Source organism: Xiphophorus maculatus, chromosome 7, assembly GCF_002775205.1.
Source record: "Xiphophorus maculatus strain JP 163 A chromosome 7, X_maculatus-5.0-male, whole genome shotgun sequence".
NCBI lineage: Eukaryota > Metazoa > Chordata > Actinopteri > Cyprinodontiformes > Poeciliidae > Xiphophorus > Xiphophorus maculatus.
Genome location: NC_036449.1, coordinates 22,230,238 through 22,257,294, shown reverse-complemented (window position 1 = coordinate 22,257,294; position 27,057 = coordinate 22,230,238). Strand labels below are relative to the sequence as shown.

Genomic DNA, 27,057 nt, shown 5'->3' with positions numbered 1-27,057 from the left:
TCTGAGTCCACCAGGCGACTGGCAGCAGCTACAGAAACACTCAGCCAGGTAAAGGTGGACTTTAGCTTCATTGTGTCAGTCTTTGTGATGCTGATGAAACTGTAAGAAGCACGCTGGGAAACTTTAGAAACTGTTTCTGAACGTTGCGACCTTCCAGCAGAAAGGTTGATGTGGACGTGTTGATGGTTGGCCAGCTGACCGCAGCAAACAGTGAATGAGTCTCTGTGCTGCAGAGACGTCTCAGATCACCGTGTTGACAGACACAGAATGAAAACAGGAAGTTACTGCGCTGAGAATTTACAGCCGCTGCTCCTCGCTCTCTATTCAGTATCCATCACAGCTAATGCATTAGCTGAGAATAAACAACTGTCTGGATCTTTCTAACCAGATAAGTCATATTGATAACCTGTTGAGACTTGCAGACTACTTTCTTTTGTTGTTTGCAGCTTTATAGAAAACTTGCAATTATTTCTTATTGTAACAGAGTTTTATCTTCATTTTATAGATGTGAAGTTTGTCAAAATGTGGTTATTTATTCTCCAGGTTCACTTTGTTTAGTCAAAATGGTTTTGTTTTTTTTCCTGACATTTATTGGTTTATAAGTTCTGCTCCGCTGCTCTTGACAGTTGGTGGTTACCATAGCAACCGGTAACTGACAGGCCCCCTGCCTTTTTCTGTACATCTTTGAAAAGCATAAGTAGAGCCTTCTACACAACCAACAAAAATACAGCAAGTGGTTTCTGGATGGTAAGTCAACAACAAAAGACTTGTCTTTTCCAGCAGTAAAAGGAGCTGACCAAATGTGCTGCAGCTCAGCTTGGGTTGCTAGGTAACCGGGCTGGGCTTGGCTGGCGTTGCTATGTGTCTTAACATTCGGGAAGTTAAGACACCAAACCTTTTAGAACCATAAAACTTCCCCTTAAACACTAGTTTAATTTTTGTAATCCAAAAAGACAGTTTTGGACAAACCCAGTCTACGTCAGTGTCAAGTGAACAGACATCAAAGATTTGTAGAGGAAACGAACAATGAGATAACTGGTTTTGGAGGGAGTTTTCCACTTATTTTTTCAGCCTTTCTTTCATCAGACGAAAAATGACGCATCGTGTGACACATGGCTTAGAATGAATTCAAATAGATCAAATAAAAAAACTACTTTGGAGTATAAACATATAAATCCTGCTATCTTTAATCTCCCTGATTCCTGTTATCTGCCATTTGTAAAACATATACACATTTAAGTCCCTGAATGTGAAGTTTTAGTAATATTCTTTCACTATTTCAATAACTCATTCAACCTAAGCAGTTTCACATTTGTCCACAAGATGGCAGTATAGACAAATGAGCTGCTGCGGTGAGAAAGCTGCCTCGTCTACATTGAGAAATACAAAAGAAGAGTTTTTCTTTGTTTTTGCTTCACTTAGTCTTAATGCCAAGAATAAAAAAAAAAGACAAGCAGTTCTGGTCTGCCAACAGAACTGCCTTTCAAAGAATGCTCCATACAAATAAAATAATTATTTAAATAAAATAATGATTTCTGTTTCTATAGCCATGTTTAAATTGGTATGACCTTCAAACATTTATTTTCTTATCGACTGTGCTGCAGACATTTGTTAGAAACGTTCTGTTATGTTTTCCTTCTTAAAAAAAAAAAAGAAAGTCAGATTTTTTTATTTTTAGTAAAACCTTTAAAGTAGATGGTGTTCCACTGATTGAGAAAAAATTTAAATAGTCAAAATAATAAATTATTGAGCACTGCAGGTAACAGATACAGGTACCAAATTCAAATTTAAAGATACTTTATTGACCTCAAAGGGAAATTAAATGTTGTTTTAGCTCTTATTCATTCAAATTCTTCAAAGAGTTATTGTAAATAGTGATCGCTGTTGGCAGGAAAGAGCTCCAGTAGCAGTTTGTATTACATTGAATTTGAAAAAGCCTCTGACTGAATCAACAAGGCGTTATGGATTCAGTGTTCAGGATTAGCGTCCAGCTGTAGGTAGTTTTATTTATATAGCACCGTTTCAGCAACAAGGCAATACAAAGTGCTTTACAGGATTTAAAAAGAAATACAAACAAAATAACAAACCAAAAGGAAGAGCAAAAGAAGATAAAGGTAATAATGTTGATCCACAGAAATTAAACTAGACACACCTATTGTACATAAGTATAAGAAAGTAATCTCTGGTCTAATTCTTTTTTTCAGAATAACTTTGGGTGGCCGTTGATTACTATTCAAGAATAATCTAAATTTGAAATTTTCACTTAAAAATTTTAAAATAGAAAATATAAGGGGCAAGGTTTTTGCCCCTTATATTATAAATTTAATGTAACTTATAAATAATAAGTACCAAAAACATCTGGTGGCTTTTACTAAAATTCAGACTTGGGCATGACCATTTAATAAACAAAATCCTGTTATTGTTGCTGAAAAGACACAAAAACAAATCTAGAAAAAGATGAAAATGTAAGATATGGTTTGTTTTTGTTTCCTTTTAAATTTGGCAAACCTGCAAGACCTGTTTTTGTTTAAACTCTACAATAAATGTCTGCTGGACTCTAATTGCTTTGCTTATTTCATTAAAATATTGAGTTGAGTTTATCCTTTATCATATTTAGCAGGTAAAAATAAAAAAAATAAATAAAATAGTTTTTGCAGTTAAAGGAAAATACAAAAGATTTAGTGGTTTCCAGAGTAGTTTCAACATGTTATGAAAAGTTTGGACATCCCTTGTTTGGATCTTGCTAAGACAGTGTTCGGGTGACAAAAGCACGACTTTGAAACAGTCTTTATATGTCTCTGAAGGTCCAGGTATGAATACATCACTTTGAGGTGAGGATAATTAAAGAAAATAACAGATTTATAGTGTTGACATCCTCTAACTCGTACTTTAAACTCTGTGACTTTATGCAAATAATTACCGTACTTTCCAGACTATAGAGCTCAATATAAGCCGCACCCACAACGTTTTTTTTAAAAACTGGAAACGTATATATACAGTATAAGCAGGACCGGGCTGTAAGACGCTGGTATCTCCACCGCTCTCGGTTTTCCACAATTCCTTAATAAATCTACTATTAAGGACCCAGCCCTGCTTCTCCAATGCCGAATCCAATGGATTCGTTCACGCCGAGTTTAGCGGCTATTGATTTGTACTGCCAGATCAATAGCCTTCAACTTAAAAGCTGCATCATATGAACTTCTACGTGTGGTTTCCATGATGAGGGGGTATGAGTTTGAAAACATTTCTCCGTCGTGCTGCTAGCATGTGCTTGTTCTAAATGAAAATTGGCGCTTTCTTCTTTGATTTCCAATTTTGACTTCCAATGATTCACTTCCTGCTAACGAGCCCCCCGGTGGTTGAAGAAAAATAAACAGAAAAGCCGCACTGGGCTTTAAGCTGCATGATTCAAAGAGCGTGGGGGAAAAAAGTAGCGGCTTATAGTCCAAAAAATATGGCATAATAAAACCTCTTGATTTGTAAAAGACTTTTCAACATCGATGTAACGATGCCCATGTGGATGACTGGTCACATGTGTTCACACCTGGCATCATAATGCCTCCCACATATGACTAGATCTCACCTCTACATGCTAATAAAGGCTCTAGCATCAGAAGCCAGCTGTGAGCTGAGCAATAACCACAACATTACCAAGGTTTCTGCAAAATTAAAAGATTATGAATGCCTTCAGCGACCTGATCTTCATTGTTACTCACTCATTAACATGCTCAGGATCCACCGGAGTCACATTCGTTGCCCCCTCTTTTACATTTCATTTGGCTGGGTTATGAAACAGATATGATGAGGCAGTAATAAATATCACTGCTGAATTATTATCTACCCTTTAAAATGTCACTGTTTTTAAATACAGTTAAAGAGAGTAAATAATGTTTAACACAACTTTTCAAAACATCCTACAAAAACTTGCAAGATCCCACACACAAAACAACTATTTTATAAAATCATGTGCATTAAATTTTATGGATGAACGGCATAATCTATTACTCAAAAATATTAAAGAAAGAAAAGGAAGATTCAATTTAAGAGTAGATATACATTTTAGAAATGAAAAGCATTTCTGTATCAACCTGTGGAGTGACTTTGTGGAGCAGTATTGCTAAAGAATTGAAGCAAATATACTGTAAATATATTCAATAAATTTTTTTTTATAGTTATCTGGAAGATGAAAGATTTACAGAAAAGTAAAATAATACAGGATATTCTCTCATGATTTAGCTGTATATGTACATATATTTACATACTTTATGTAAGTTTTATTTTGACAATATTATAGATATAAAGTTTGTCAAAATTTGTTGATTCTTCGAATCTATTTTATTTAGGTCACCTTCACTGCAGCATCTGCAGAACCAAGTTTGTTACAAACATCATCAGTCTGCACACACTAAGCTTTCAGAATCGTTCCAAAAAATGGCCCAAAGCCCAGACCTAAATACAATTGAGAATTGTGGTAGAGATTTAAAAATGTTTGAATGAGCTTTAGCTGTTTTAGAAAAAATAATCTGCAACGTTTTTCTTGTTTATAGTCAGAAATCTGTGTATGAGAGGAATCTTTTATTTTAATTTTGCTGTCTTTTAATAAACGTCCAATCCCAGCTTGTGTTTGCAAATTAGCCTGTGGCTAGAAAACTTATGTACAAAAAAACAGTTTATCTGTTTTTACCATACACTGTTTAATGTGCCGTCTTTGATTAAATAAATTTGAATTGAACTTGATGTAATATTCTGTAGGTGAAAAGACTTGAAGCTGTATATTTTTTCCCATTTATTCTCATTTCATTTTACTTTCCTGTGTTCCCCCAGTACTTTAGCTTGATCTATCATCAAAACATTCCAACAATAAGAAATAAATGTGACAATTTAAAGCACTATGGTTGCTTTTACAAGACACATCCTCATGTTATGTGTTTATTTTATTGTGAGATTCATTCACCTGACTTCTTGATTGACATTGTGTAATATTTTAAATCTTTTGCCATGACTTTAAAGCAGTGACAATAAGCTCATTTACATTGCCAACAGACATTTTTCTCTTCAGACAGCTTGAAATTGGTGATTTAAATGTTAGCGATTAAAGAAGCTTGTGCGCATAAGAGAGCCACCCACAACCTGGACAAACTATGAAATCAGTGCGGTGCTCGACCCTGGTCTTCAGCAGCTTTGCAATCAACCTCAACAACTTCTTCTGGCTTTTAAGGACAAATCTGAGAGCCAACAGGTGTTCCGACTGTCTGTGCTACCTCATCAGATTTTCCTACCGCAGCCTGGATAGATAGCCATCTGTCGGTGCTACCCGTCTAAAACCGCTACCGTCATGTTTACAAACCGAAAACTATAACTAAACTTATATACACAACAAAAACATCACTCATCAGAATATCCTATCTGTTTAAAATGAAAAGCTATTGCAGTTGTACGCACTAATCCTTTAATGAAGATATCCTACCTTTTAAAAAGTATTCTAAGTACAGAGGAAAGAATGAAACAGTATCAAACAGGGGAAATTGGTTTTTATTTAAATTAAATTAAACAGACATCTACAAATACAGATCAGCACAAGCTCTTTTTTTGCACATTAGTACATTGTATGGCAGTCTGACATCAAATGCGGCGCAGCCACAATAACCCATTGACAATGGTAAACATTGAAGATAAACATTGGGGGCAACTTTATTTTCCACACGATTTATTAATTTGCTTTCAAGTCCGCAAATCTTAGAACCTTAAAGTGTTTTTAACTTAAAAAAAAAAATCTACTTAAGTTCAGTAACAGTTCTACCTTTTTCCTCTATAACTCTGAAATAAGTAATTCAATTATAGTAACGTATGTATTGTAGAAGTCCATACCAACTAGGGAAAATTGGCCATTTATCCCAGAGTGTAATGGTTAAACACAAATTAAGAATAATTTATCTGTGCAGTGACCTTCTCAGACAAATAAAAAGGAGAATCAGGAAATCAGAGATGATTTTCACCAATATTTGTTATGTTGTGGGATGGAAAATAAAAACCTGACTAAGAAGAAGAAAGCTGCTGAGTGGAGGACAAAAGGGAAGAAGTCCTCTTCTTCTTCTGGTCTTAACAGGAAGAAGACATTTAAATTTATTTTGGACATTTAAAATGTCTTCCGGTTCTAGTATTAAGTGTTCATTAGAATTTAAAGTTTATTGATCTTTGAGAATGTGTTTGTAGCCACTACATTAGTTGACAATGGTATTAAAATATCATCGTTTATGGCAATGACTTCTGGGAGAATTTATTGTCCAGCAGAATTTGTGTCGACAACTGTCACAATAAGTTTTGCTGGATGATAAATCGATAAAGAGACCATTTGCAACTAATGTCTATAGCATAATAATAATGCAAGAACACATTCTCAAAGATCAATAAACTTTAAAAACCCAACTGAAAAGAAAGAAGCTGCTGAGTAGAGAACCAAAGGGAAGAAGTCCTCTTCATTCTCAAACTTTAAATTCTGTTGAACATTTAACACTGGAAATGACACACTAGGATATTTAAAATGTCCTAAATAAATAAACAGAAACTACAAAATTAAAGGAATTATGAAGTGTCTGGTCTCAACTAAACCAATTTTGTTTACAAAGTCCCAGACTGAAGACTTTATTCATCCAGTTTTTGGTAGAAACAGAGAAACAAATCATGCAAATAGAAATTGAGGACGGGAAGGCGACAACAGGACAGGCGCAGGTTCCAGGTCAAACCCTTTAACTACTCAAAAATGAATTTCCTTTTCAAAAACTCACTTTTAAATATTACTAAAATAAACAGCAAAATACCTGCAGCATTCCTTAAGGCAGATTGCCAAGAAAGTTTCAAGTCAAAATGGAGATAAGGAAGTATCACCTGGGAAAACTTTCAGGGTTTCCTCTAGAAAACCTGCTGAGCCCAGTGGAAGAGCTGCTGGGGTCATCCACCAACAGTCTGCTGCGTGTTTGGGTTAAAAATGTTAAGTTACAGAAAGTCTCAGGTGCAGGATCAGGCATCAAAACTCAGAAATAACAGTGTGTGAATCCAACAGACAACTGATGGGACAGCACAATTGGTAAACAACTCCTCAGTCAGTTCAACGTCTCAACTACAAACCTTTAGCTTAATCTGTCTTTACTGTCAGTTGTGGGAGAAAAATCCCCATTTAAAATAACAACCCATAGCCTGGTGAGGGGAAAAATAAAGCCTGGTGGTCCACCAGCCTGATAAAACACTGGGAGAAACTGACGTCTGTCTACAGCTCTAGTTGTAAGGGGAACCCTGTCTATGTCGCCATCTCTAAATAGGAACATTCTGTGTTTATATTTCTAAGCGATCTTTGGGCTGCTCTTGGTTCGATCCCTCACCTAGGACCGTTTGCCCCGGCGACCTGACCCAAATAGAGGCATGAAGTCTCCAACGGCTCCTAGGATCATTGGGACACTCAAACCCCTCCACCACAATAAGGTGGCAGCCCACGGAGGGGAAAAACAAAGCCAGAAACAGTTCTTTAATCTAACTGAACTGGAGAGAGGCCAGAAGGTGGCACTCTGGTGTTTCTAACTAAACAAGTTTAGCTAGAAACTGTCGTGGAAAAAAACTATTTCCAAGTTCAGGTAAAATCACTCAGTCAGGTTTATTCATGAATTGTGCACAACTCAGAGAGCTCACAGGACAATCAATAATGAAGCAAGTCTGAAACAGAAAGCTCCCCTAGGCAGAGACAACACATGAGTTTTGTACAAAGGGATAAGGGATCCAAAGCATGGGAATCAGACTGGTTCCCATGCAGCTGGGGAAAAAGAACGCCCAACCTTGTACATGTAGCCCAAACAGCTTTAACTTGGTGGGAATATACAGAACTTAGAATAAACACATAGCAAACTGTAATTTTTCCCACATCATTTCCCCCCTTTTGATTATAAGTAAATATGTAATATTTAATATCATCATTTCCCTCCAAGGTTAAAAGATACAACATAAAACCATCCTGGAAGATGTAAGAAAAGGAGAAAAAAATGAAAATTAAAACAAAATAATAATAATAATAATAAAATTAAAAAAAAACAACAAAAAAAACAAACACATATACACAAGATACGAAAAACCTACCGGCATACATCAACTCAACCCTGCAACAATATCACTGCGTTAGGTAGGAAAACTTATCTTGCAACCCCTCCTTGCCAGGGAGACGGTTCTGTATATGTGCTAACCAGGATAGACACGGAGACATCACAACGATTGAAGATACGATAAAAATCACGAATAACTAATGTAATAAAAAAGGTAACATAAAAATAAACAAAAGAAACATCAAATAGCAAAAAAACAAAAATCAATGCCGAACAAAAAAGATAAGCTCAGTAGAAAACACCCTTATGAGTAGCTAGAAAAACAATTCATACTGAAACATATGACTTCGAGTAATGTAAAATCAATGTCATAACAATGTTCAACAAGGTAAAACTCCACTCTAACTAAACCTAGAAAAAAAAAAAAAAAAAAACAGAATGCCAGATCAAATGAAATGCAAAATCTAAATATAAAATGGATTTGCAGAAGATGTAGAAAGGACAGGCATTTGTTTTTGTGAAACAGACATTTCTATAATGAGCAAAGCAGATAGGGAAGCTAAGCTAGCTGGAAAAAAAAAAACAAAACACACGATCAACACCATCAAAAGAGTATAAAAAACGTTCTACACACAAACCTCCTCATCGGAGGACAAAAAAAAATCATCACTCAGGTAGACAGGGTTGTGGAACTGATCAGTTGTGTGTGTAAGGCAAGTGTATTTGAAGAGATGAACATTAATGAAACCTTCCACCAACCGTTTAAGTAGGGGAATCACACAGCAACACAAGATCATCAATATCCCTAACACAATAAACACCGGCGTGAGAAGTTTTATCATGAGTTGTTTCCAACCAGGAATGGAAAGCCACGAGAACCAATCGGACGGGGCAGCATGGTCATCACGAAGAGCGTTCTTCAGAGCTGTCAGGTTAGCCAGTGCATTAGCAATAGCACCACCGTCCTCGTCATTAACTGGAATGAAAGTACAACAAGAAGCACCCACCAACACACAAACCCCCCTGTAGAAGCTGTCAGTTGATCCAGAACCATCCTATTTTGAAGAGTCATCGACCGTAAAGCAGTTAATTCAACTTTAGCCACGTAAAACTTTTCTAACTAAAAATTTAGTTAGAAACTAAGCTTTTTGTTTACTCAGTTATTTCTCTTTCCACAGAAGCTACACCTGGTCTGGCGTTGATTAGCTGTGGTTTCTTCCTGGAAAAGGTCACCGGCTGACATGATGCTGCCATCACTTAACTGTTCTCCCTCTCCTTTTCATTTCCACGAACATGGAAGGTTCTCCGGATCAGTTGACCTGTTGTTGTGTCTCTGCTCCGTCTCCTCTCACCTCCAGTCAGTCATGGGAGATGGCTGCTAGTACTGAGCCCGGTTCTGGTTCTGCTGTTGGTTTGCTCCTGGTAGAGGGGAGTTCTTCTTCTCCTCTGTCACTACATCCATGCTCTGTAAGAGGGACTGCTGTAAAGTCAACAACTCAACACAAGCGATTTGTTGTGTCCCCCTGCTGGTCAGGAAGAGTGAATGCTGCAAGTAATGACTCCATACAATCTGCTGGGTTTTATTTGGTACAAACTTTTTAAACTACCTTATAATTAAGTGAACCTAATTAATTGATAACTTGGATCAATAGTAATCTGGCTAAATTGAAATGACTTTTGTAAAATGCCTTGATAACATTGTTGTGAATTAACGTTATAATTATAGGCTTTTAACCTTTTGGTATCTAGTTTGGGGGTTTTGAACATTTTGGTATCTAGTTTGGGGGTTTTGAACATTTTGGTATCTAGTTTGGGGGTTTTGAACATTTTGGTATCTAGTTTGGGGGTTTTGAACTTTCTCATTTTGGTTGTTGGGGTTTTTGTTGTGTTTTTATATTGTTTATTGGTGGGGCTCATTTGTTAGTTTGAAAGTTCAATTGTATTTATTGTCAATTCACAACAAATATCTCAAAGCACTTTGAAGTGATTTTAGTTCAATCACATGTACTCCAATTGCTAGTACAGCAAGCTCAGTTGACTATTAAAGTAGTTTAAAAAGTTTGAACCAAATGAAACCCAACAGATTGTTTGGCGTCATTTCTTACAGCATTCACTCCAACTGACCAGCAGGGGGCGACAGCAAATTGCTTGTATTGAGTGGTTGACTTTACCGCAGTTCCTCTTACAGAGCATGCATGTAGTGACAGGGGAGAAGAAGAACTCCTCTCCAGCAGGAAGAATCCTCCAGCAGAACCAAAACCGGGTTCAGTACCAGCAGCCATGTCCCATGACTGACTGGAGGTGAGAGGAGACAGAGCAGAGACACAACAACAGGTCAACTGATCAGGAGAACTTACCATGTTCGTGGAAATGAAAAGGAGAGGGAAAAAGGTTAGGTGATGGCAACATCATGTCAGCCAATGCCCTTTTCCAGGAAGAAACCACAGTTAATCAACGCCAGACCAGGTGTAGCTTCTGTGGAAAGAAAAATAACAGAGAAAACAAAAGCAGTTTAAATTAACATAGTAGAAGCAGAAAATGACAAACAGCAGCATAAATACAGACAGATCACAATAAACCAGTGTAAGCCTTCTCATAATAAGGCTTAGATTACCATGGTAATCTGATGCAAAAATTATGCAAGAACACATTCTCAAAAATCAATATAGATTAAACTCTAACAAATAACACTGAAATTGGAAGACATTTTAAATATATAAAACATATAAAACAAAATTGTCCATTAAAAAATAAATAAATAAAATAACCAATGGCTAGATGAGGCCAAAGTACCAGACTGAAGACTTATCCAGAAACTGAACAAAAAGAAACTGAAGTCGTTTTGATAACCGTTTTAAGTTCAGCCATTTTCCTCTGTCGGTCGATGGGCGGGGAAGTGGGGAGGTGAAGGGCAAAGTCCGAGACAAAAACAACATGATCCAGGAGGATTCCTGGAAGACAACAAGACAGGTGAAGGTTTAAGGTCAAACCCTCAACTCAGAATGAAACTGTCACTTTTCAAAATAATGCAACTATCACTTAAAATGACAGCAAAATACCTGCAGCATTTCTTGAGGAAGACTGCTGAACCCGATGTTAGGGTCACAAAGGTCATCGATCAGAAGGGTGGCGATGAGGTTCTATTCTGTTGTCGTTGGGGCATTAATCCAGGAGGGTTCCTGAAAGACAACAGGATGGGTGCAGGTTTAACCCTTCAACAACTCAATGAATAGTTTCAAAAACTCACACTTGTAAATATCAGACAGCAAAATACCTGCAGCATTTCTTGAGGAAGACTGAGACCGATGGTATGGTAATTAAGGTCATCCATCAGCAGGCCTGAGGGAGGGCGACAAGGTCCTCTTCCGTCGTCGTTGGGGCGATGAGGGCCTCTTCCATCGGTCGATGGACGTCCAATGAAGGGCGAAATCTGAGACGAAAACCAGATGATCCAGGAGGATTCCTGAACAACAGGACAGAAAGACAAGACGGGTACAGATTTAAGGTCAAACTTACCCTTTAACAACCTTGAAATCATCACATTTCAAAAACTCAAAATCTCTTAATTGCAAAATACCTGCCGCATTTCTTGAAAACTTTTGAGCCTGATGGCAGGATCACTGAGGTCATTCATCAGCGGTGGGGGTGATGAAGGCCTTTTCCATCTGTCATTGTTAAGAGCAATCAGGGAGTGAGTGGGTCTCTTGAGGACTTTTCCCCCCAATGAGTTGTTGGCCTTGTTGTTTATAATGGATTCTGTACACATATTTCACACAAGAATTTAAGTTTGGTTGGTTAGTTCACACCGTTACCCGTCGATATGGTTCGTTTTCACACAAACCCGATCGAAGGGTCACTAACCTCTTACCCGTCGATATGGTTCGTTTTCACACAAACCCGACCGAAGGGCAACTAACCCCTTACCCGTCGGGAGAGTTTGTTTTAGCACAAACCCAACCAAAGGGCAATTAACTCCTTTCCCATCGATATGGTTCGTTTTCACACAAACCCGACCGAAGGGCAACTAACCCCTTACCCGTCAGGAGAGTTTGTTTTCACACAAACCCAACTAAAGGGCAATTAACTCCTTTCCCGTCGATATGGTTAGTTTTCACACAAACCCGACCGAAGGGCAACTAACCCCTTACCCGTCAGGAGAGTTTGTTTTCACACAAACCCAACTAAAGGGCAATTAACTCCTTTCCCGTCGATATGGTTCGTTTTCGCACAAACCCAACCGAAGGGCAACTAACCCCTTACCCGTCGGGAGAGTTTGTTTTCGCACAAACCCAACCAAAGGGCAATTAACTCCTTTCCCGTCGATTTGGTTCATTTTCACACAAACCCGACCGAAGGGAAACTAACCCATTTCCCGTCGATATGGTTCGTTTTCACACAAACCCGACCGAAGGGCAACTAACCCCTTACCCGTCGGGAGAGTTTGTTTTCACACAAACCCAACCGAAGGGCAACTAACCCCTGACCAGTCAGCCAGGATCGTTTTCACACACACTCAACCGAAGGATAACCCAAGCCCTTTATCCGGGCTCTCTTTCACACCTGTACCCTTTTGTAACCAAGATCAGAACTACTTACCAAATAGCCTACCGGGTTTTTCTTGCGTAGAGTATTATGCATGGACTGGATCGAGCCTTTCATTGTACACGTTTGTTACCAAATTCCTTGAACTCATCCGATGACTTCATAGCCTTGAGGAATGGCTACCGGAAGTACCATACCACATTTCCTGGCGCTGGATTCTCACGCCTACCTTTCACAGTTTGAGGCCATCTGCTGTCTTCAGAGTCGTCGTTCCATCTCAACAAAAACTGTTGATCGGCTTCCATATACCATAGCTTCCCGGTCCATATACCATGTGTTGACAAGGCCTGAAATTCCCAACCATGAGCTCAAAACCATCAACCACCAAAGACACCAAGAATGCATGAAGAGAACAAAACAAACTTCCCTTCAACAGGAAGACAAACCATAAAAAACTGCAGTTATCAAACATTGATTAAAAGTTATGCAAGCTAAAGCAGAGACTCATACTGAAGATGTATGCTGTGACAGTGGATAGAAAAAAACGTCCCTTTAACAGGAAGACTTTCCAAAAACCAAGTGAACAATGCAACAAGTAAGAAAACTTAAGCAATACCTCCTACTTAGGATCCATGTGGTAAGACTTTCCAAAAAGACTTCCCTTTAACAGGAAGATTTTCCAAAATAAGGTTAACACTGCACTAATTATTTAAATTTGTTAAAAGTTAAGCTAAAGCAATGACTCTTACTGAGGACCCCATCTGGTGACAGTAAAGTAAAATTTCCCTTTAACAGGAAGACTTTCCAAAAAAAAAGTTAACACTGCACACATTTAAATTTGTTAGGTTATACAAGTAAGCTTAGGCAATGCCTCATAATGAACATGCATGTAAGGACAGCAGAAAGGAAAGCCTTCCCTTTAACAGGAAGACTTTCCAAAAAATAAAACCTTCCCTTTAACAGGAACATGTTCCGAAAAAAAAAGAAAAACTGGTTATCAAACATTGGTTAAAAGCTATGAAAGCTTAAGTAATGCTTCATGTTGAGGGGTAACAGTGGAGAGGAAAAACTTCCCTTTAACAGGAAGACTTTCCAAAAATACAAACTTCCCTTTAACAGGAAGACTCCCAAAAAATGTACACTGCACCAATTACGTAAATTCATTAAAAGTTTAAGCAATACCTCCTACTGAAGAACCACATGGTAACAAGAAAAAACTTCCCTTTACCAGAAAGACTTTCCAAAATAAGGTTAGACCAATTATTTAAATTGGTTAGAAGTTAAATAAAGCAATGACTTTATCCATTTGATGACAGTGGAGAGGAAAGACTTCCCTTTAACAGAAAGACTTTCCAATAAAAGGCTAATACCTCGCCAATTATTTAAATTCACTAAAAGTAAAGTAAGCTTAAGCAAGGACTCCTACTGAGGAAACATGTTGTGACAGTGGAGAGAAAAACCTTCCTTTTAACAGGAAGACTTTCCAAAATGAGGCCAAAACTGCACCAATTATTTTAATTAGTTAACAGTTAAGTAAGCTAAATCAATGCCTCATATTTAGGATGCATGTAGTGACAGTGGAGAGGATAAACTTCCCTTTAACAGGAAGAACCCTCCAGCAGAACCAGAAGTTGGCTCTGTATGAAAGGCCATCCGTCACTACCCCGGGGGATTTGAAAGGACAGAATAAAGAGAGAGACAGAAAAAGAAAAGGAGCTGCTCCAGGAGTGTTTCTATAGGAGAAAAGAGCATTAGTTGTAGTAGAAGCTCCTTTGGTGGCTTCATCTATGAGAAAAAAAAAGTTATTTGCAATAAAAGGTCTGCCAGTTGCTTAGTCTAGGAGAGAAAATGGGTTAAAACAAACTTAAACTCTGAAGGGCAGGTCCCAGTCAATCCTCTCCAGAAGGAAAACATGGAGTTCAGCTGAAAACCTGAAAACAGGAGATGGTGGATTACAGTGTGAACATTACCTCTGTTACCTCTGACCTGCAGCTCCAGAAGATCTCTCCGTTGTAGTCCAGCACAAATTAAGTCAGTTCCAGCAGAAATTAAATCAGCTCCAGCAGATCTCTCCGTTGTCGTCCAGAAGAAATTAAGTTGCATGAAGGAAATTGCTCGAGGACACGCGTTTTCCGGCGCAAAAATTAATCGGTTTTCACGTTTGAATTGAACGTAAATTAAATTTGTTTGAGTTATTGAGTTATTAAAGTATGAACCCTAAATTTCAAACTAAATATTAAGTACAAAAAATAAAAAAATGTATGTTGAAATATAAAAACCTCATCTTCACCCAAAAACATTTGATATTCATTGGAAATATAATTATCCTAATACAGCTATACTAATGTGAATATAGCCACATTAGAACTAATAAGTAGGTATGTTACCAAGGTTTATTATTGTGATATTTACAAAGCCTAAGCTGAATGACTTCCTACAACCTCTAAACTGTATTTGCCAAGTTATTGGCAGCCATTTTTCTTTCACATTACAACTGAGTTTAAGCCAGGAACTTCAGATTGTAGATATCAGATTCTAGTTACACCTAAACCTCCACAGGTCACAAGACCACAGCAACTGCTTCAAACAGCACTAAAAATCCAAAGACAGAAGGATTTACAACAGCAGAATCCTTCTCAGCTCATTGACTCTCAGCAGAGAATCAAACCAAACCAGCACACCAAGAGGCCTAGCGTTGGCCTTCAACAAACAGCGTTAGCATCAGCAGCGTAGCATAGCAAAACCCGCAACAGCTCCTACCCTGAGATGTCTTCTGGACCCGCCATTGGAACAGTTCTTTGATTTCACAAACCTTTGACGAGTTGGGCGGATCCGCCAGGCACCTTGTAGCGATTCCTCAGCTTGACGGAAGCGATCCTCAACTTCATTGAAGGGAATCCTCAGCTTGATTGTAGTATATCCATAATCGATCAACTGGTAGCTCCAGATGCCATTATATCTCCTCAGATGTTTCAGGGACGCCACCAGCCAAACAAACCACCGCTGAGAGGCCATGGTCGGGTCTCTCCTTGTGTGCTGCTCTGTTTAGACACACACACAAAATGGCTTCACTAACGACATCGGTGGAAAAAGGCAAACAACTTAGAATTAGGCTTCCGAAAAGTAACTTACCGAATAACCAACGCAGCGATTTCAAACACGGCGCTCCTGCGGCCTACTTGTATGTCAAGTACAAGACGCCAAACTAGGCCTCGATGAACGCTGACACGATTTCAATCGGATCCACAAAAGTTTCGGCCATAAGGCTGGGCGTCCGCTCGGATTCAGCATCGTGGGAGATCAGGGAATATAATTTTTAATCCAGGTCCCAAAGTTCATGAGTATCAGACAGTTTCGTGTCTCTGTGCGGCCAGGTGACAGCCGCGTATTTTTTTTTAAAAAAAAATGCTCACGTGCCAGCTGCAGCCTATTTCTATCCAGCATGGCGCATGCGCGTCACGCTCACTAATAACAAAATGGCGTCATTGGCCTCTGTTGCCAGATTTGACATTTTCCAGTCCGAACACAGGGTAAAATTAAACCTGTAAAACCTGCCCAACTGTGCCCAAAGTCGGTCCTAGAGGGCCAGTATCCTGCAGGTTTTAGTTTTCTCCCTGGTGGTAGTAACAACCTTTTCAGCATGTCAATGTTCGTCTTAGGCCTCTAATGAGCCATAATTGGATCCAGGTGTGTTAAACCAGGGAGAGAACTAAACCGGCCCTCAAGGACCGACTTTGGGCACCACTGCAATAAAAATGTTAATACCACTATACGTTTTATTCATAATCTATTCCTAATATATTTTTAGAATAATTTAGAGAAACAGTAAAATTATTTTTTTTATATAATGTAGAACTGAAGAATGTTTTACTTAAATTTTCAAAATGTAATTTTTTTCTAAGAACAAACTAATAGAGTTTTAGAAAAATTTAGAAAAACAGTAAAAATTTATTTTGACCCTAAAATGAGGGATAAACTTGTTTTTGTATTTTCAAAGCTTAATACCAAACTGCTGCTCCAGTATGTCCTGAGTCCTACAGAGAGTGAAGAGTGTCAAATGACTATAAATAACTTATGTAATAATTATTTAAGTGTGTCATTATTTTATTTAAAAAAGATCTCCATAGATCTTTTGATCTGTCTTTAAATGATAAAAGTTTATTCATAAATTGCTTATTAAAAATGTACAATGCAATTTAGTAAAACACTTTTTTTTATCTGTGATTAATTTATGCAAATATAAGTCAACAGATCTTAATTAAATGTTCAGCTTGGATTTAATTTAAATGTAAATCATGATCTTATTGTCTTTTTGATGTTTATGAACTAAATAAACCTTATTTACTGGTCAGAATCCAGAGCTGTGCAGATCATTAACAACTTCAACGCTACAAAAACAGAGACGGTCAGCCTTCAGCGAAACCACCAGTCACACCTACTATCTGTCGAAAAATCATCTAGTTTCAACCGTATTTATTATCTTTCAAGTATGAACCATTTACTTAAAGAAAGTTGTAAAATTGCCAAATAAAAACAGAATTTTTCTCCACTTTTCAATTTTCTCTAAAGTGTTTTGAAAAAGAAAATCAGCTTAAAAACCAGTAAAAATAATGTGCAGTGGTGGCATAAAACAACATAGTGATCAAATTGTGTATTAACATGCAAGACAACAGTTCAGTGTGGCTACACCCATTAAGAACTTGCTGTCGACTGTTATCCTGAATTATGTCACAGCGTCATGGCAGCAAAGTGCTCCCTATACATGGAGGGGAAAAAATCATTGCAAGTCTCTCAGTCCATTGAACAACACAGAATATAACCAAGCAAAAAGCTTATTTATTATATTTTTATATCACAAATAGTGTTAAAATGTAAATTTTCTGTGTGTAACTGATGTCACATATTTTCTACATTATACTAAAACAATAGCTATGGTTGGGTTTAATTCTCTTTCATGCTCAGTCTTTAGTGTAAAACAGTTCAGGATGCCCCCTTGTGGATTTAAATAATCCCTTCACTCCTTTCAGAGCCTGAGATTTATTGCTGGTGTGATTTTCAGAGAAGAAAACGGTTTAAACCCATTACTTTAGAGCAGTAAACTGTCACAGAAGCATGTTTTCTGATTGCTGGGTCAATACAAACACAAGTGTCAGACAAAATGGGAAGATTTCTGAATTAAAAGCTCCTGTTCCATCAATTGTCTGCAGGTAAATCTGTGAATGTAACTATCAAAAGCCAAATGACAAACTCATATGGTATTTTAAAACTCAAAAGGCACATTTCACTTTCATAAAACCTATGCACAAAAAATCATTTTCTCTATTTTTCCACATGTAGCATTCATTGTTTAATGTGCTGTCCTTGATTAAAAGAATTTGAACTAAACTGAACTGAACTCTGTGAACACATTGGAAATGAGTGACGCATCCGCAAAGCTGCTTCTTTTCAGATTTTCCTACCGCAGCGCTGGTAGATACTGTTGCTGTAAACGGAAGAGGATTAAGGCCTCTGAAAAAAAATAATTCTGACTTTAATCTCATGGCGGCGTATTAGGGCCAATACTAAAGGAGGGTGAAATTTCTGCCAAAAACATCTGAAATTTTGAGATTAACATAAGAAATTTTCAAGACAAAAAAAGTGGAAATTTCTGAGTTTGTAAAGTAAATTTTTTACTTTTGGAATCTTTCCGAGTTTTTTTTTTTCAAGCTAATTTTCGACTTTTCAAGCTCAGAAATGTGGTTTTTTTTTTCATTTTTAATCTTTCAGAAAATTTCAGATTTTTTTCTCATTACTTTCTTCCGTAGAAATGTGTTTCTTCCATTTGCGTTCAATAGAAGAAGAAGAGGGAAAAAAAGAGAAGTTTTCTTCTTCTTCTGTTCCCTTTCTTTGGCGGTTGTTAGGAAACTAAAGGTTTGTATTACCGCCACCTACTGGTGGTAATACATTGTAGTTGACGGAATAATTTCTACATATGAAAAAAAATATAATCAAATTCTATTAAACAATTCAATTTTCTTTAAATAAATAATGATTTGTATATGTTTACTTCCCTTTCAGTATATCTATTATACTACACTTTTCTATATTTTTTCAAACTCTCTCCTCATATCTTCTCTCTTCTAATAAAACATATTGTATTGTTTTATTTTGAAAGTCAGGAAGCCTGATGCTTCTTCAACACGTGGAGGCGCTGTTTCCAGTTTGCAGTCAGAAACAACAATGTCCGACCAAAAGGAGGTGAATTTATCTGGAGTCCGACAGAATAAAGGCGTGTGGCTCGTTAAGGTTTGTTCATGTAAAGTAAACTGCATGTTTACTCAAAGATTCAACAAAAAATGTCTCTCCGTGTTTTACTCACAAGTTTAAATGTTTAATGATCATTTTGTGTTTTAGCTGAAAAATAAACGCTAATAAAAACCCTTAATTAGCGTTTATTTTTACCTCCCGTCAGGTTCCCAAGTATTTATCTCAGCAATGGGAGAAAGCCACAGAAAAGGGAGAAGTTGGAACGATATCAATAGAAAAGTATGTATCAAAAGGTTCTTTATCTGTTAAACCTGCAGATTATCAATCATCTGATGTTTGGCTTTTCTGTGCTGCAGCTTAATGATTTCTCTACAAATCAGTGATGCATATTTTGTTTGTTTTTGTTTTGTTTTTTTAACAGAAAACAAGGAAAAACAGAGGTGAGACAGATTTTCATGATCAAACCATGATTTTGTTCTCCTGTCATATTTCAACATTTGTTTGGTGATAGACGGACACAATATAGCCCCGCGTTTTCTTTGCTCAGTAAGCCACAGATTCTGCATTGCTTTAGGTGTGGACTTTGACTGAGCCATTTCATATTATTTAATTGTAACTTTGCCTATGTAGTTGTTTTTCTGCTGGTACTTCTCAAGGTTGACAACTCTACTCTAAGTTTCACCGTCCCTAATGAAGTAGGGCGTCTCCACTTTATGATGCTGCCACCACCACCAGTCATCATTGCGGGGATGTTGTGTTCTGGAATATGAACAGGGTTTCCTTTCTAATGCCAAAACGTTCACTTTTAGTTTCTATTTGCCGTTGAAAGGTGACCTGTTATGCAGTGTTGTATAAAGTACTGAAATCTCAGAGTCAAGTAAAAGTACAAGTACCTTCCCAAAATATGACTTTGGTAAAAGTCCAAGTCACTGACTGAAATGTTACTTGAGTTAAAGTCTTAAAGTATCTGAAACTTCTTGTACTTAAGTATGGAAATCACTGTAAAAATGGATGTACTCAAGTAATGTAATGAAAAGTACAAGTAAAAAGTAAAACAAAGCAAATGCAGTTTGAATGGCATTTTTTATATTTTGGTAAACTTGTCAAATACACTTAAAATAATGTACACAACCAAGTGCAGGCAAAATTAAACCTGCTAATAGATATACCTGCAGGCATCATTTAGTTAAGAAAATTAGGTGCTTTACCTATAGCACAAGGTTAACTTAACCTGCTTTACAATGGAACCAGCTTCTTAGTATATCCTCCAGGACACAAAATACAAAGTTTTTGTAAGCCTTAAGTTTTCCCTTCAAGTAAGGTCAGTGCTGAAAATGAGAAAAATAAATAGTACAGAAAATGCGGCCAACATGAAGAAAAAGAGCTGTTACGATTACTCTACTTCACAAATCAGTGAATCAGTCAATGCTACAGTCAGTAGGTGGTGCACACAACTGGTCATTATGCAAAAGAAAAAAAGAATTGGGAGGGAAATGCAGCTTATTGGCATCTGTAAACCTGGTTTTGAACTTGCATGCCTTTCCTATATTTGTTAAATTTAGTCTAAATTGCTATCGCTATGGCTTCTGTCCCCCCTTGAACAGAGGAATCTAGGTAGCCTGCTACAGTCAACATTAGGCCCAAGCTAAATACACCACGTGTGGAACTGAAACAATGCCAAACAAAGTTCATTTATGGTCAACGTTTCACAATACAGTAGTGTCTAGTGACCAAGCTATAGTTACTGAAACAGGAGGATTATAACCATTTCATAAGACGTTACCTCGATGTGTTTCTTCAAGTTGGACGGGGAGTTTTTGTAAGATAGAATTTCCACATCTTCGGGCAGGAATAACATAAACTGCATGCGGTACGACGAATCTTTAACACCCATGAAAGAGTGTATTGTGTTTAAATAAGGCCATGGGCCTTAAAGCCATAAAGCCGTGTCCGACGTAGTTGCAGTCGTTGTGGTCTCCGTCTCCTCCTCCATGTGGCTGCTGCTGATTGCGAGACTTGCCTTGTGTTTAATGGGAGAAGCGAAACAGGTGTATCCTATTGGAGGTGATGAACAAGACCAGGCAAGCAGGCTACGGACTTTGTTCGGTAGCCTGCTTGCTACTTGCTAATCAGTAGGTGGGGTAAAAACACTTTGTTTCTCTCTCTCGCTTTTTTGCAACGAGTAACTAAACCACACATTGAAAATGTATCGGAGTAAAAGTACGCAATTAAGTTCGGAAATATAGTGAAGTAAAAGTGAAAGTCATTAAAAATTTTCATACTCGAGGAAAGTATGAAGTGCTCCAAAATATACTTAAGTAAAGTAGTGAAGTATTTTTACTCCGTTACTATACAACACTGCTGTTATGTTTCTTTGAACTGGATAGGCTTTACAAAACATGTTCATCACTTTTTTTTTGCACAAAAAAAAGGACTGACCAGACTAAAATGAAATTTTAGTCTAGTCAGTTCTCCTCTGAGTTTCTTTCAGAATGATTTTATGTTTTAGGGCCTCTGTCCCTTTAAATCCAAATAAGTTGCTCTTGGCCACACCCCCATTTACATTTGCATGTGAAAATGGCTGGAAACGCATGCAAAATCTTTGAAAAGAAGAAGGGGAGCCCCACGGAGAACCAACAAGAATGCAGCAAGTAGTTCCTGAATAATAAGTCGACAACAAAATCAATCAATCAAATTTTATTTGTATAGCACATTTCAGCAGCAAGGCATTTTAAAAATGCTTTACATCATATCAAACACAGAAACACAATGCAGAAACACTTGCCTTTTCCAGCAGCCATTGTACGTTGCATACATCAGGAAAACTAGCTGACCAAATGTTCTGGAGTTGGAGCTTGGGTTTCTAGGTAACGGGCGGAACTCTACTGGGGTTGCTAGGTGATGGGTTGTACCTGTCAATTGTTACTTAATAATCCAGAAGTTTTTGAAACGACTCGGATTCCAAACGCATAAATTTATTGAAAGGAAATGGGTGGGTAGTTTCTTTCTAAGTGGTTGTGCTGGTTTTAGAAGTAGCAGAGACCCCAATGGAAGCACAAAAACGTCCAAAATGTGTATTTTGAATGACAGGTCCTCTTTAAGTGATTTCTGAGGGCAAATAAAATCCCAGTTGATGTTTGTGGTAGTTTTGTGACTAAATGTAAAGTTCACAGGGTGTGAATACTTTTGCATGGCTCAGCATGAAGCGCTCTATTATTTCGGTTTCCTGTAGTCGATATCCTCTTTCCGCTTTGTTGCGCCCCTTCTCTGTTTGCTCTTACATGACTCAACTTCCTCTCAGGAATCAATAAAAGTTCACTGCATCATTTCTGACCCGATTAAGCACAAGACAGACGATAATATGACTTGTTGTTTTGTATCGACTGAGCCGTTTGTTGTTGCTTTTTCTTTCTTTCTCAGGTGTGTTTCACTCTAAATGAGGAGCTGGCTGCCATGACGGCTGTAGGAGAGAAGGAGGAGTCCCTGCAGGCCCCGAGGGAATATCCCTTCACGATGCACACAGCGGGTGCACAGACCATGGCTGTCTTCAGCCAGACCGACGCAGGTCAGTCCCATACAAACCCTCTGACTTTAATGGGAGTAATGGTGTTTGCAGCACCTGGTTTCCTGCTGTTGGGTGGAAACTGAAGTAGATGTCAGCATTTGTTTGATGAAATGGCCCGCAGGGCAGTGAGGTAAACCGAGACATTTCGCAATATTTTCACATTCAGATCCATTTTTCTTGGTTAGGAGCTTTCTCCTCTGATTGCACTGTAAAATTCATGAGAATACTGAGACCAGCTCCGTATTTGTGGAGGACATTTTGCTGCCAGGCATAATGTGTCATTCGTCCTTTCAGAGCCAGAAGGATTTGCATCAGATCAAGAGCTTAAAAATAGCTGCGACTGTATTGTTGGGGCGCCTGTTACTGTGTGACCAGAGAATTACCAAGGTTTATTAGGGTTTTGCTGTTAATTCTTTGAGTACAGGAATTAGATTTATAATTGGATGATTATAATTGATTATATCATTTAATTCATATTGAGTCAATATTTTTGGAAATTTGGGATTTTTTTTCACCAACGCACAGATCTGTCGCAATAAGCAATAAATCAAAGAATTGCATGATAATTTAAAACAAGCTCAATAATTTCCATTTGGATAATTTATTGTTTTTCTTTTTCTACCAGAAACTGGATGACAAAAGTCTTCAGTTTGGTGCTTTGGTTTCAGCTAGAACTTTTTTTCATGACAGTTTTGTTTACAGAGACTTCATAAATCATTTTATTTGTTGTTTGTGTTGGTTTGTTTATTTTTTTTTTTGATATTTAAAATATTTTTCATTTCCGGTGATGTTCACACAATGTTTACACAAACTGAGCCGGTTATATCTTGATAAATAATATTTTCTCTTATTTAAACAACTTTTTCTAATTTTAAGATGATTTTTCTGGTAAAATTGTGTCTTTTTTTCTGCTAACATTATCACTAAGTTGTCATAGCACAGCCCTAATACTTCATTGTAGAACACTTGCTGAAAATCTTATCTGGCATTTGTAATTTTGATTTTAGAAAATAAAGCGGGGAAAAAAAGTATTAAAATTAGAAATCGGATCTGGTATCAAAAAATTTGAGATTTTCCTTTCAAGCCACATTGCCCAGTCAAAATGTAAAATATGTAAAATTAAGTTAAGCATTGAGATATTTCTCTAATTCAGTCATCATTGCAATAAATAAATAAATAGCAGGGGTTTGGATTCGAGAGCGGCCCTTCACCTGCCAGGGTGCCAGCACTCTGCGAGACATGAGTGATTTCCTCTGATGTGGAAAAAGACTCTGCATAATTGGCCGAGCTTGGCTTTAAAACAAAAAGCATATTTTGGGTGTTTCCCAAGGCGGGACCGAATTAGTTTAAAGCACGCTCTTTTGCAGACCAGAAGTCGGTCCAGAGGGGAGCGTGTGAAAATGGAGCAGTGAACAGATTTCTGGTCCAGTTTAGCAAGCAGAGAAGACGAGTTTAAGAGGAGAGACAACAACAGACCAACAAACTGTAAATTATTTGTGTCATTTGTTGTTTTTAATTATAGGTTTGTTTCAGTTTGTTTCAGTAATTGGGTACATATTGTTTTTGAATTTATGTATTTGTTTCTATTCCATCACTCTATGAATCCCTAAATCTGTTTCCAAATTATTATTTATGTGTAAAATAATCAAACTTAAATTACTGTAAATATAATTTTAAAGATTAATGGGATGAAGAAATTCCCCAGATTTCTTTAGAGAGGCTTAAAAAGCAAAAATAAAATATATATATTTTTGCACGTTTTTGTATTTCCGTTTTAGTCTCATCTGCTTCCAAAAACAGCCCAAGTGCTTAAAAAAAAAACCACCCAGCCATTTTCTGGTAATAAGTTTCTGCTTTTTGGTGTCTGAATACAAACCGTTTCAAAAATCTCCTGATAGTTAAGTTACATTCCATGGGCACTGCACCCCCCGTTACCTAGCAACCCCACCCAGCCAAGCCAGCCCGTTACCTAGCAACCCCACCCAGCCAAGCCCAGCCCGTTACCTAGCAACCCAAGCAGAATTCTAGCACGTTTTGTCAGTTGGTTCTGAAAGGAGCTCAAAGTAAAATCTCATTATCTGAGAAAAAAATGTGGTTAGCATGTTTTGTAAAGCGTAAAGGAAGTGTTATAGGACAACTTTAATATCCAGAATATGGATCGATTATAATAAAATGTCGATGTTGTATTTTTAAGCATCACATTTTGGTTTGTTTTCTTTTAACCGATCCTGACACCATGAGTTTAACTAGTTTTCTAGTTGCGTTTTACCGAGGAATAGACCCAAAGCATGACTTTTCAAAAACAACTTGGTATTGCACAGATGGTAACTCTTACGCCAGAATCAAATTTTAATCCAACTTATTGTGATGGATGGATCTATTTTTGACACAAAAATAGGGTAAGGAATGACATTACTGCTGTGAAAAGGTGACATAGCAGTAACTTTCCCACTTAGATGTTGGTTAAAGAAGCAGCTTCAAATGTAGTAAAAAGTTCTGTTGGATTTTAATTTCAGAAATCTGAGCCTGAAACGTATTTAATTTTTCCCCTGCTCATCCAGGTTTATTCTATCACCACCCTCATACGCTTTAGATGCTTCCACACTTTCAAGTGCTTAATACCTCCTACATGCGATAATGAATTTTTCTCATTTTTGTTTGTTTGCGCTTTTATTAGACACACATTCACGAAATTTGCTGGAGTTGACGCGGTACAATAACACGGCTTTATTCTGAAGTAACTGTACGTGAAGCGGTGTGTGGGTGAAAGTGTCTCAGGCAGTCGCTGGGTTATAATCTTGAGGATGTAAACGTGGAAATACAGCAAACAGGAGGTTTAAAAACCTTTTAGTTTTTCCTGAAAGGTGTAACTGCTGCAGATGGAGGGCTTGAACGGTGAAAGTGTGATGCTGGAAGCTAGAAGTGGGATAAAGTCCTGTGAGATGCGGTGGTGTGTAATCTGTTATTTACCTGACCGCCGCTCGGCTCCGCCCCCACTCGCCTACAGGAAGGAGCACCGGTCTCCCACACACTGCTGCTCTCTGACACACACACATTTCACACAAGTCCTGTCAGTACCTGGACATTAACAGGTAGTTTGATTTGCACTTGTGCTTTCCACTAATCTTTTCATAGAAAAAGATACATTTGACATTTGGCTTATAAAAAGACATAATTTTTCAAATTTTTGAGATTAAACGGGGAAAATAGTGCTGAAGTGTATCCAATTTAAGAAAAATAGTGATTTATTTAGCAATTTGTATCTGATAGATAGTAATTTGTTTTAATATGGTGCAAGACTGTGGACAATAAAAGTGAAATAGTTTGGTTAAGAAGAAAAAAGAACAACCTTTGAACTTGAACACCACTTTGTGTTTTCCTCATTTAAAAACAAGCAGGCAGTTCTGAGGTGGCTGTATATAAACAGTAATAAACATTCTTGTATTTATTTGGTGTGGAGAGCTCTGAAAACAATAAAAACATCTCTTTTTTAATGAAAAATGAGAGTGGTGATCGGCTTTTGTTGATTGCCTGCATCTTATAAAATATATGTATGTATTGCAAAAACGTTTGTGAGTTTTGAAACATCTCTATCTTTGTATTTTTGCCAAACAGAAACGTCCATCTCTTCCTTTCCGACTGATCCAGCGCTGTACTTGTCTGTAAGTTTGGAAACGTGATTCAGCTGTTGCCTCCAGTGGCTTTAATCTCTTAAATCCCAAACCCATTCGCTTTTCGTCCGCCCCGGTTTTGAAAGTTTCAAATGAGCCGACAGCAACAAGAGGTTGCTAACGGAGACGGTCGGTGATTGATACGTGCGTGCGTTAGCGCCTGACTTGGCTTTTGTGCTCCGAGGCCGCTAGCAGAATATTCCTCCATTATTTCCTCTCCTGTGGTTCTGCATTGTTCCAGATAAGCACCAGGTATTGATTAAGAGGTTGCTAAGGAACAGGCTTCGCTACCACAAAAGAGGAGAACGGTAAGGAGGACTTAATGTTGGTAAAGTGTGATTTTTCTCTCTGCTGCCTGGGAGGATTTTCATTGAAACTTTAAAATATTTGAGCGTTAGTGAAGTGGAAAACAGAGTTTGATGACTGTTTTTATTGTGAAGTTAATTTCCTTAGAGACGTCTCACAACTTTGCATAACTTATTAACTGTAACTTATTACTATATACAGCTCTGGAAACAATTAAGAGACCAAACAAACGGTTCAGTTTCTCAGATTTTACTCTTTTTAGGTATATGTATGAGTAAAATTAACCTTGTTCTTTTATTATATGAACTACTGACAACATGTCTCCGAAGTTCTGAGCCAAAGTTGAGTGTTTATTAGCAGAAAATGAGAAAAAAAAAGATTCAGTGCTTTCAGACCTCAAATAATGTAAAGAAAACATCAATACTAATGTTTTAAATCAATGTTTATTAGAGGTTGCTAACGGTGACGGTTAGTGGGCTCTTTTTTTTTTAACATATATATACTTTTTGGGGAATGTAAAAAATAAAAATCATGGGAGTAACATTTCCAAAAATGTTAGCTTAGCAAAGGGTCAAATGATAAACATGATACAAATAAATAACGTTTCTTAGAAATTCAGACAAAATGAATAGACATGAATATC

General features: G+C 37.5%; 1 protein-coding gene across 1 annotated transcript in view; it reads left to right on the top strand.

Annotated features, from left to right (window-relative positions):
• Positions 1 to 18,845: 18,845 nt before the first annotated feature.
• Positions 18,846 to 27,057, top strand: part of LOC102218810 (general transcription factor IIF subunit 2-like) — a 51,728-nt gene continuing 43,516 nt past the window's right edge. The window contains exons 1-4 of the mRNA XM_005807684.2: positions 18,846 to 18,911; positions 19,078 to 19,151; positions 19,294 to 19,312; positions 22,293 to 22,437. Of these exons, the coding sequence (XP_005807741.1) occupies positions 18,846 to 18,911; positions 19,078 to 19,151; positions 19,294 to 19,312; positions 22,293 to 22,437 (304 nt within the window). The remainder of the gene's footprint in view (positions 18,912 to 19,077; positions 19,152 to 19,293; positions 19,313 to 22,292; positions 22,438 to 27,057) is intronic.